Source organism: Chelonia mydas, chromosome 17 (genome assembly GCF_015237465.2).
Source record: "Chelonia mydas isolate rCheMyd1 chromosome 17, rCheMyd1.pri.v2, whole genome shotgun sequence".
Taxonomy (NCBI): Eukaryota; Metazoa; Chordata; order Testudines; family Cheloniidae; genus Chelonia; species Chelonia mydas.
The window spans coordinates 18606618-18619102 of NC_051257.2; the positions used below are offsets into that span (position 1 = coordinate 18606618).

At 37.1% G+C, this 12485-nt stretch overlaps 1 protein-coding gene across 13 annotated transcripts in view; it reads left to right on the plus strand.

Moving 5' to 3' along the window:
- Positions 1-12485, plus strand: part of CUX1 (cut like homeobox 1) — a 382370-nt gene that overhangs the window by 281871 nt on the left and 88014 nt on the right. For 10 of the 13 annotated variants that reach the window (XM_037880470.2, XM_037880466.2, XM_037880464.2 and 7 more), the window contains 2 exons: positions 2197-2362; positions 2991-3047. The exons of the other annotated variants lie outside the window; for them this stretch is intronic. In XM_037880470.2, coding sequence (XP_037736398.1) covers positions 2197-2362; positions 2991-3047 — 223 coding nt within the window. The remainder of the gene's footprint in view (positions 1-2196; positions 2363-2990; positions 3048-12485) is intronic. 13 annotated transcript variants of the gene reach the window in all.

Here is a 12485-nt window from a genome sequence, read left to right on the forward strand (position 1 = left end):
CTTCTATACGAAAAGCTTCTTCAATAGCTTACAGTACGAACACAAAGCTAATTTCTTCTTTTCACAGTTCAGGGCAACTGCATGTGTATTCCCCCGCTGTGGTCCACCAAGAACACCCACTTAACAGTTTCTGGCTCCCAATCATCACCTCTTGGACACAGTTCCCGTACTTCGCTGTAATATTCTCAGCAAGCCAGGCTACCTAAACAGGCCAGGGTCTCCACTTTCCTTTCTCTGTAAAGGTTATGAACATATATATAATTGCCTGTAGTTACAAGTTACTACACAGCTCTTTATAATCAAGCACATTTATTCTTAAGATGCAAGCAATACAGAAAAAAAACATACTAAAACAGTAAAAGTTCCTATGTACTAACCAGAGGTCACCCATCAGTCTTATGAGGGCTTAGTAGGTCTGTCCCTTCTACCCCTTCCACAAAGATTGCCCTCCCACACATAGACAGAAGGTCCTGAGTCAGTTTAAACTCAGGCTACTTATCAAAAAGTTCTTTCTTTGTCTGTTGGTCTCTGGGGAATCTAGTTTGAGCTATTATGTGCAAGCTTCCCCAGGAGACTTTACTTACCTATTGGGGTGGTGGGGAGGGGAAAATGACAATCTGGCTGATTGAATTCCTGGAGGAGCTGGGGTAGCCCTGTCCCATGAAGCAGAACACAGTCATATATATAAACTATTCATTTAAAACAAATGGACCCCAACAATATTGCATGTGGTTGTAATATCTGTCACACTCATCAACTACATTCATTTTAAGTTGGAACATATATTGAGACACTAATGCAGTGGTCCCCAAACTGTGGGGCAGCCTCAGCCCATTGCCTTGGCCCCTGGCCACGGCTCCATTCCTGGTTCCAGATCCTCCTCCTGCCCCCCCAGCTGCAGCCCCAGTCTTACCCACCCCCCCACCCCCCCCCGGGAGCTGCGGCTCTGGCTCCTGGGGGAACTGGGGTGTGTAGACTGGATAAGGGGGGGTGACCCTGAAAAGTTTGGGGACCACTGCGCTAAAGTGAACTCATGGACTATTTGAGTAATATCCTTGCAACAGATTTTTGTAAGTGAAGGTTAAGGGACTCTGGAAACCTGAAATTTCTTGTTTAATATTTAAAAATAATATAAGGGGATTTGGAACTCTCTCTGCTCTTCAGTCTTATATTTTTAGTTAAGAATTCTTTATATAGTCATTGCTTAGCCCTTAAGTGTCCAGCCTCCCAGTTAGCATTAGTATCTTTTTTTAAGTGAGCCCTTGGTGATGCATATACGTCTTGTATAATGTAGCATTCTGAAGCTACAACACTCAGAGTTCTAATGGTCTCAGATCTCATAGCTCAGCAGAGTCAGGTTGAGTCATTACGTGGATGGAAGACCACCAAGGGAACATCTAAAGCTACAAGAAGTGGTGTTGGTGATGCAGCAGGTGGCATTATTCCCTCTGATTTGGTACTGAATCCATGTCCCAGCAGGACACTAGGTACATTATGCTACTACAAGTACCATGTTTCAAATAGGTTGTAAAACTAAGAGCTTGACCACTTGGGGTCATTAGATATTCCATGGAGCTTTCCTAAAACAATGGATGTTAAACTCAAGTGTCCTGGCTGAATTCCAGGTCAGCTAATTACATTCTGCCTATCTACATTCCTCCTGTAGTTTTAATCGTCTACACTTCCTCTCTTAAACTATTGTGTAGAGTTGCAGTTCATTGTTAAAGATGAGCTAACGTGTACAAAACGAAGCTGTTAAAGATTTAAGTGATTAGCACAATTGATGGGTAAATTTGAAAGTTTCAGGTATGTTTATTTTAAAACAAAATACATGAAAATCATTTCCTGTTTTTATTTACCTACTAGGACCAGGTCTCTGATTCTCCAGTTAGAACTGATGACATTACATTATACAGTGTATTATGCAGCTCCCTGTGTTCTTGTAGGTGTTTTCTCCTGCAGGAAGAACACATACTCCTTCCTGAACTCAATACACACACACACACACACACACACACACACACTTCCATTTACTTATAAAATGTGCATTTGTAACTGAAGGCTCCCCATGTGCTTTCTGGTTAATGATTAATATACATGTGACATGAGCAACATGCTGGTAGGAAGTATATCACAGAAGTTACCCACCCTGAAATAAAATGTGCTAATATGCCATTCTTGGTTGTTTCACTTCAGGTGTTGGGCCTGTCTCAAGGGAGTGTCAGTGACATGCTCTCCAGGCCAAAGCCATGGAGTAAATTGACGCAAAAAGGCAGAGAACCATTTATTCGCATGCAACTCTGGTTGAATGGTGAGCTGGGACAGTGTGTCCTGCCTGCACAAGGACAGCAACAAGGACAAGGTAATTAAAATTCCACTATGTTGTTGGCATTGAAGGAGAGGAATTATTTTTAAATTGCAGTAAGCGAGAGTTTTTTCTTAAGTTAGCTCTGCCATTTGTGTAAGTAGAATTGCCCACCTCAACTTCACAACCTGTTGTTAAGGGACTCACTGGGATTTTACACAGAAGGATTAGTTTTCTGCTTAAGTCGTAAGCAGGAGATGATGAGTTACCAATTAAGATAGTGGTGTTTATGTATAAATACAGCATATAAATCAAGCAACTTTGGATAAATGTCTAGAAAAATGTGAAAGTTAAATTCAGTCACATTTTAATAGGAATTACTTGTTTCTAAAGTTCTTTGAAGAATTTTGATCCATGTAACAAGATAAAAGAATTAAGTTTTAAAGAGGGAAGTGGTGGTTCTAATTCTGTTTTTTACCATTGTTTTTATTATGCTGTTTAGAAGTAACAAATATCTAGTGGTTGTTTTTAGTAATACCAAGGCAGATTTTGCCTTCACTTGGTTGTAACTGAGATCAACATTTGACTAACTGTTAAATCTGTTTAGAATTGGAGTTATTGCCTTGTTTGGGGGATTGGGAGTCTCCTTTATTGTTCCCTGATTTTACTGTTCTCTCTTACTTAGTCCTCCACTCGGTGACATCACTGCAGGATTCCCTACAGCAGGGATGTGCAAGCTCAGGTAATCAACTGGCTTCAAATGATTTGCTGTAAAGTAATTCACTACATTTTATTCTGTTTCTGCTGCCTTGATGCCCAAAGGATTCTTGTGTTTTGTTGTTATAGCATGCAGGAGCACCTTAAGGGTTTTTTATTAACAGTTAACTCCTCATCCCTCTGTGTTGCTATGGCAGATCTTGAAAATGCAAGCATTTAACAGAGTACATTAGGCTGGAAGATTGTGATCTGAGATCATTCGCACTGTATTTTTTTTTTTTTACCACAGTATATCAATTTGACAAGTAACAGTGGTTGTAAAACATAAGCGTTTCATTTGTAATATGATCTACATACCTCAACTGCCTTATTTGTTGGTATATTTTTTTCACCCTCAGCTATGGTTCTAAACCAGCTTTTCTAATTTAAAGTTGAGGAAGATTGCTAAATATGCAGCTCACTCTCCCACCCCTTCACTAAAACAAAACAGAGATGTGTGAAAAATGCAAGTGAATTGCTTAAAGATGTTTCTGAGGATGACCATTACAGTAGGGAGCCCAAGTATAAAACAGCTGTGTTCCTGCTGCTTGATACCAAATTCTACCCACGCACACTATGTAGCCAGTTATACAGTTAACTGATGTAAGCCATTTATACTGTATCAAGGCTAGAGAAATAATTGTGTTCTGTGGTTGCAAGATGATCAGGTGCTATAAATGAGAGAATTACAGCAGTTCAGAATGGAAAGGAAGGACCTGTTAAGTCATCTTGTCCATCTCCTTGCAGTTACAACACAGTACCTTTTGCTGATAATTTGTCCAGTTTAGGTAAAATGTCCTAAATAACAGGGTTTCCACCATTTCCCTTACTATGAGACTCTTACAGTGAGATGTATTAGGTTGTAAAACAGAAGCGTTTCATTTGTAATATGACCTACATACCTCAACTGCCTTATTTGTTGGTATATTTTTTCACCCTCAGTTGTGGTTCTAAACTTATTTATTTCTCATATTGAGAAATTCTCTAAACTTTCCCCAGGAGTTAGATGAAAATGGACTGAATACAGGCAAAATGTCAGCGTTAAAATCAACCACGAAAATAAAATCTTCATGAATAAAATTAGGAACAGTCTTTGCAATCACAGAGCTATTGTTACTTACTTACAAGTATTTAAAGAATGTAAATTTCCTGAGGCATTTTTACACTGCTGCTCATGAAAGTATGCAATATCTACTTTTCTGTAGCATTCATCTGACACAAGTCACAATTCTAATTTAAAAATATATATAAACACTTAAGAAAACATAGAAAATATCATAAATAATACATTTAACAGGTCATTTAAAAATAGTAGGGTTTCAAATGGGAGGGAAGGGGAAAAGGCTATATTTTTATTAGTAATCATTTTTCTGGTCCCTAACAGTAATTAAGAAAGGGTTGAAATACTGACCTACAGTATTGCAGTCTGATCAACTCATGGGTTCCCAGGAGGATAGCTAGTAGCTAACGGTTATTTCCTTCAGGAAGTTTAGATGAGTTAGTGTGAGGTTCTGCTCCACTGCTACACATCCCCACCTAGTCTGTCAGTTACTGTCCTTGAGCTAATATTTTGCAAAGTGCTAAGTTTTTATTACCTGACTGGAGCATATTATTGATTACGACCCTTTATTCTTGCCTTAAAGATGACCTGCAAATAAGGAAAAAGATGGGATTGTGTCCATGGCTTTTTTTTATGATTAAAAATAAACACGTGAATAAAATTGTTTATTTTTAGAATTAGAAGTTCATTTCTTGTTTTCCCTTTTATATTTGTAGAACTAATAGGCTTATCACATCACAGATAACAAGAGAGTAAAGCATGATCAGTTGAGAGGAGAAGGGTAATCTGATCGTTTTTGTTGCCACCTTTATTTTAATTCAAATGCGTGGCAAACGGTAGAAAAGCTGTGTTTGTGAAAGATTCAACATCCCACCCCTCTACTTGAGGGCTGTAAATGCTCCAACTCTAATTTGATTGTCCTTCAAGGAGTTTTCCAGCAAAACCAATGAAGGCAAGACATATCTAAAGAAAAAATCAAGGAGAATGTAACTTTTTTTTAACATTCAGGACTTTTCTGTATGATATAAGATCATAAATCTATATGGTTGTATATGATAAATAAACAAAAAAGGGTCCAAACCTTTAACACATTTAAGTATTTACAAGAATAGCCTCTGATACCAAAATATAATCTGATACTCTTCTGTATTCTGTGTCTGTGAGCTTTAAGTATCAGTCTAGTAATCAGAAGATCCTTACGCAAGTTCTGCTGAATACATTTTACACACAAATTGTATATCTATACTTCCAGTGGTGAAAAAGAAATTCAGTATGTTATTTCTAACATTTTCTTAATGTATCTTTCTACCTTTGCCTTTGGGTAAATCTGTCTTTTTAATGAGGTATGTGTCAACAACATGGACCAAATCATATGGAAAAAAAATTCAGAATTAATGTCACCCAGCTGCATCAGCATGTTTGTTCTTTTTTTTTAATGAATTTGGCCCTTATTTAGGTGCATTTTTGTTGGTCAAAGATAGATTAGAATTAGAGAGTTGCAATAAATATTAGGAGGTGTATATGGTTGAGTGTTTTGAACACTTGTATTGTATGTAGCTCCTGTATTGGTTTTATTTGGATTACTTTCTTTACTGAGTGTCTGTAAAACTTTAGCAACTAAAGATACCATGGTCTTATGTACCAATTCTGGTGATTGTCTTGATATTCCCAAGAATGTTGAATTTTTAATTCACTTCTGTATTTATCCTCTGTGAAGGTCATATAGTATCCATATACTACATTAAAGACTTGCATGTCTTTTTGGTATGTGTTTCTGTTAGGGTCTTCGTATGACTTAATGTGGAAATCTTCGTTTGTCAGTACAGCTGCGGGTGATCTCAGGGGATTTTGAATTTTCCTTTTGTTTGTCTTCCTTTCTGGGTATCATCCATCATTCCTAACTTCATGCTGTTTAGCAGTAGTAATGCTCATGGGAATTAAAGAAAGGATTATAGCTGCATAAAATGGGGAGCTAATCAAAGCTTGTTTTTTAAATCAAAATCTCGCTTAGATAATTGAGTATCACCTAGTGATTTAAAAACCAAAGATTTACTGTATTTAGATCTACTGAAATATTACATAAAACCTTTCCTTTCAAAATAAAAAAAATTGTAACAACAAGGGATGATAAAGATTAATCATCCCTTGGGAAAGAAGTATGGAAAAATCCAAAGACGAGTACAAAGTTTACTCCAGATCTGATGATAGTTCTTGCATTGCAGAATGACAGGAAAGCCAAATATCTCGTCTGTCTATCTCTATTCATACCATGCTCATCACTGTGTTATCTTTCAATAACAAAGGCTAACAGGTAGTTAATTGTGGATTGGGTCAATCTCCCTATTATGCACAACAGAGTTATTAGATATTGTTTACGGTCTTGTTTTAATTACTGTTGTGGGAAAACTAAGGCAAAGATATGAGTGTTACTCTTTTGTTCTGGAAGTAGTGAGATTCCGATTTCTTGAGGAAAGGAGTTTGATAGCCTCAAGCGGGACATGAAAAAAACTCTGTGCCCTTTCTCATGATTCTTACCTTTATTGTGCATGGCTTTATAGTTCCAGAGGAGCACAACTGTTATAGGAGGTGTTCCAGTAGGTAGCTCAGACCAATCTATTGAGAACTTCTATAGTTAGACCCATGTGCTAATGTACATGGACATCGGTTCCTCTGCTCCTGAGACCATTCCAAATTTGGATTTTTTTATCTGTGAAACAGGCTAATATCTCCTTGTAGCAAGAGATACTGGGTTCTGTGAGAATGCATTCTCGGTTAACAAAGTTGTTTGTGGTTTGAAATGGTTCTGATGAATATGACTTTATGGCCAATAAAATGGAGAAGAAAGGGGGATCTCTTGACATAAGAGTCATAAGACTAATGACAGGTTTCAGAATAGCAGGCGTGAATTCCTTACACAAGTAGGTTAAATTCAATTACTTATTTTAAACTTTGGTTAAAGAGGCTAATAAAAATATTAATGCCATCTCTTATCAGTGTGAGCCAGATCAGAATAGAATTTTTTAGTTAGTTCCTTAGAGTGTATGGATAACTCAACAGAATCAAGCCTCTTGTGCTAACTCTAAAATGTAATTTTAATAGGCAAATTGGTTAAGTTTCCACATCATTTGTGCATACTGAGTTTGCAGCTCTAAAGTAATTGGCCCCAGTTTGTGTTGATTTCAAGCTGTGTTGATTTCAACTGGCACCTCACAAGGGCAGCTGCTATAGTCTGTCTGTCTAATGTGTATGATTAAATTCTGTGCTATTTCCCTGATAATTTGGACCGTGAAAACGTTCCTGGTAACTTTTCTAGTATCAATAAAGCGAGGAGAATCACTATCCAATGCACTTTATTGGGACCTTGAAATGCAGTGCAAAGTCGGAATTAAAGTTGACTCTTAATATAACATGGACAGCATTGCTAGAACATTAGTTTCATTTGTTTCTTTTCTAGAATTCTTCTTTTAGTCACAATCTGTTTTGCGTGCCTGTAGCTCTGTGTGTGTGTATTATTGATGCTTAGTAAATAATTGATTTTATTGAAACTCTACCTGCTATTCTTTTTCATAGACCCTTTAGCATAGGAGATGTCTTTATCATACAAGTGTTGATCTTTTTTTATGCATGTTAACCTAGAATTTCACCTGTTAAAACCCTTTCCCACTCATTTTTATTTTGAGTCCACATACACTAGGTGAACAATGATCAAAACTTCTGCAACACAATTCCCTCCTCACTGTGGTCCTTACCTTACAGGTATAAAAGTGTGTTTGGCATTATAAAATCTGTAATTATGAGCACCAGCATTATAAGGAAAGATTCATTGTAGATGTAATGTAGTAACTTGGTGACAACACTCTTTCCCTATTTAAGTGGAGGAAAGGGAACTCGTGCAATACCCTGAAGCTGATCTTAATTTATTTTAAATAGTGAATGTGGGTCTATATCTTCATTTTTAGAAGAACTGCACACAATCCAGTGCAACCTGTATTTTTTCTTTTTTTGGTCAGGCTGTGTGGACTCCATAAATCCACTGTCCTATGGTCTGAGCACAAGACTGGGAGCCAGGAACTCAGGCATTCTAGAACTTGTCTGTCACTGATTCCCTCAGTAAACTTGGGCAAGTCATAAAGGCTCTCTGCCTCAGTTTCTCCATTTGTAAAAATTGAGATAATACCTACTTCACAGGATGCTTCTCATAATTAATTAGTGAATATGTATAAAGTTTGAAGACGAAAAGTTTAATTAGTTGTACTGTTACCACTGCTGTTTTTGTCAGGCAGTTATGGAAAAGTACCAATTAGCACAATGTCAGTGCACTGAGATTTTTCTAGATCAGCATAGTGCTTACAGTTCTTTATTTAAGGGATTGCAATAGTCCAAAATTGTTGATGAAAACTGCTTCTGGAATAGTTTGCTATAATTCATTAGATCAAATGTATTTGAAGATCAACCAAACCATGTGACCTGCTTGGTGCATATTCTTTCCAAGCTTAGTTCAGAGTGAAGATCTGGTCTGTTAAATATGATAGACTACAAACACTCACTTCTCTCAATTTCTTTATATTCTTAATCATTCATCTATGTTTTTTCCCCATTCATCCCTTTTTTTGGAGGGGATCTTCCCTCTGTGATAAGAGAGCCCCAATTCTCTGACCCTCCCTCTTTACAAACAGTCTGTGGATCCTACAGCCAGCTGCTAGCTCCAGGAGGAGCTGGGTATGAAAGAATGATCTCATATTTTGAAAACCAGAATGTAAGAGTAACTGACCCTAAATCAGCAAGCAGTTTTGACATAAAGGATGCCTTAGTATTTGTGTTGTGGTGTCCAAAGGTCTGACAGCTTGGGGAGGGGGGAGATAGGGCTCTGGATGGTTTGGCAGCTGAGAAGAAGGGTCAGGCACCTTCTTCTATATTGAGAGGAAGTCTGGAGGGCTTGGCAGCTGCAAAAGAGGTCAGGAAAGGTACTTATCACTAGGGATAAGGCATTTGTCTCTCAGTGATGGGAGGGTTTGTCTGCTGGCGAGGAGTCATGTTGGGTTTTTGGTTGCTTGAAGGGAAGTGAGGCACATGTCTCTTCATAGGAAGCTACAAGGGTTTGGCTTCTGGGATTGGTCACATAAGAGTGGTTATGGGGGGAAAGAGGGTATTAATCTATTTCATCCCCTTGGCTATGGTAATGGATACAGGCAAACTACAACTTTAGGTTGCTTGGCAATTTAGTAAAATACTGTTGAGGTGGGTGTGAATTACCTTGCTTTGACTGCATAAAACAGATAATGGACTGTTTCCTTCCTGAGTTACTGAATAGAAAGTATATGCTCCAAATGTACAGGTCATTGCTTCCAGTCCATAAGGAGGATACAGCTCTAAGGCAGGTATGTTTCCCAGGAACTAGTCTTAACATGAAGTAAACATTCTGTGGTGGAAAGTAACAGATTATACCTCTGACAAGTAATTAAATCAGGTTTAGATTATAAGGAGCTGTGTGTTTGATTGATAAATATGTAAAATCATTTCCAAGAAGAGAAAACTGAAAATTACTGGAAAATTAAGTATCCTCCAAGTTACCTTGTGGCTGTCCCTTTTGTTTCAGTGCAGAGGAAGAAAAGAAAAGATGTGTGTGTCAAATCTAATTTGATAGATACTTGAGATTTTTTAAAATTTGTAAACAATCATCCAGAAGATTGTTCCTATGATTATTTTAATTCTGATGGAAACCATTTCTCTTCTAGGTCAACATTCCCCTACAGACCAAATGTTGAAATATAATGCTACTGTGTGGGAACCAGAAAGTTAAATAGACTAGAAATCAAGTATAAAGAAAACTGAAACTGACTGGTCTATTTTCATTGTTCGAGCTGAGTGAAATGCAAAAATTAAACAAAGAATATAAATAAAGTGAATTTGATATTTAAAATTCTTACAGTTTTAATGATCAAAGGTGGTACTAATAATAAATTTAAGGAAATTTGTTTCTTAAAAAAAATAGTATTTGAAACCCTGTGTCCCTCTTTAAGAAGTGTATTCTACATCCAGAATAACATAAGCACCATTTGATAGTATTTTAAAGGCATGATCCTGAGAAATGCAGAGCACCAGCAAAATTCCTTTGGACATCAGTAGTCTGCGCATCTCATGTCAGACACTAGGACAGTGATACAAATACTCCTTTTCTAAAAAAAATTATCTTTGCAATTTGTTCCTTCCACTTCTCCTTCCCCTATCCTAACATTATAAAACATACCCTAGCTGCTCCTTTCTCCTAAAAAGCTTCATCAGATCCACCTCCCAGATACTTCTTCCACCACAGCACCCTCCTTTACACCTTTGCTTTCTAAGGAAATATTGGGATGTGTAAAGGTGATGGAAGCTGCCCCCTCCCACTCTCCATATTTTCACCCAGATGAACAAGTAATTTGTTTAGTCTTAGTGTAACTTCAGTTTTGTTTTACATTTGTTTTTCTCCTTTCCTCTTTTGGAACTTATATCCTAAATATAGAGTAAGTTGGAACTAGCAGATGTTTCATTTGTCCTTTACAAGAGGACCAAAATTAGCCTGTCGTTTGGCACCTAAATAAAGCAGCTAAACTCTCCTTTGTACGAACTTTACAATTACAATCTAGTGAAGTTTCAACATTTTATTTTGTTTACTGGTATTATGCAAGCAAGATCAGCACCTAAAAATCCATAAGACCTTGAGAGAGAGGATGAGCAGGAATGAACACAATTGTGTTTTTAATCTCCTGTTTTGAGACAGTTATTTTTCTTGTGAAGGTTTTTTGTTTTTGTTTTAAAGGTAACTTGGAAATGCTCTAAAACTGCCTATTGTAAAGGTAAAAAAAAATCTAGTAAAAGGACAGCAATGGTTTCTCTAATTGTCAGAGAGAAAACTGCACAGAATGCCTGAAGCTGGGTTAGCAGTGGGACTCCCCAGGGGCAACAGAAAGATGTTATAATCAATTACCACATCATAACACTGATGTATGATAATTACTGAGTGTTCCTCCTGAGATAGTGCAGCATTTGGCTGGGATGCAGCTCTTTCATGGTCCACTGCCTGATTAATATGCAAATAATAGGTTGATTGCATGATGAATGCAGAAAATGAGTTCGCTGATAACATGAGCACCGAAGCGGGAAGATGATAAATTACTTTTACTGACTGTCCTACATTAAGTACCCTTTCTCAACAATTTTATCACAAATTAAGTAAAGCAGTATGGAGAGATTATGAGGATGTGTAAAATAATGTACCTTAATAGCTTTTATAATATTGTTGCGTATAATCTAAATGGCATTTTCTTTCAGTACTTTAGCCAGTACTCCTCCAGAACGGTTTTGCATTTAGTACAGTAACATGCAGGGACAGTCCATTCAGCCGCTTTCTGTTAAGATGAAGAGCAGTTTGCTATACCAACATATATGACTGGTGATGGTTTGGCCTTTCTTATGAGAAAAAGAATCCAGATATTAACCCCTCAAGTATCTTGCCCCTAGCAAATGAATGTCCACATTGTTTAGTGAGGGGGGGATATTCTTCAGTACAGAACAGGATGTACACTGGACATATGTATGCTGTTGCACCTGGTTTAAGCTGTATATCCAGGGGCAAATGAGGTTAAGACACTGAACACGTTCATAGAAGTACCTGCATACTCTATCTAAGTTTGTTAAGAAGCTTGAGGTGGAGAGAGGACCAAACGAATATGATGGTGATAGCATGATGAGCTCTAGTCTCTAACTGGCTGGAGCATCAGCAAAGATGTTACAATAATAACGAAGTTAGGACCTCTTAGAAGCATTGAATCGGTGAAAAATTGTCATATAATGATTAATCTTTGCTCACAATAAGGCAATTTAAACACAAGTTTTGTTTTTGGCATCTTAGTAGGATGTTTTTATGACAGATATTTGTTTAATCTTCAGGAACTCATTAATAAAACTGTTCCTACACACAAGCTGCTTTAGTAATAGGGTTACTGAAGATAATTTTTTTAAGTTACTGTATTCTTAAATCAATATGGATTTCTGAAGAAGTAGTGAGTTATGGCAACACAGAAAAATCAGGTTTTTAAAGAGGGCTTGGTGGTGTACAATGGTGTCTTAAAAACCTGCCAGGATCCGAGTGTTAAATGTATAAATTAAAATTTGATTTAACTTAAAAATAATCTTCTAAAATTATCTCAGCTGTGGTTCTAAAAACTGTGATTGTCTATATGCTAACACAAGCCCCCGGTTTTCTTCCTTGTTTTTCAAAAAGTGCATTAATGTAATGATCATCTAGTCCATCCCTGGACCAGTTCAAGAGTGTTCCTTAAACCATATCTTTTGGAGTTTTGTCCAATCTTTTTTTTTTAAAAA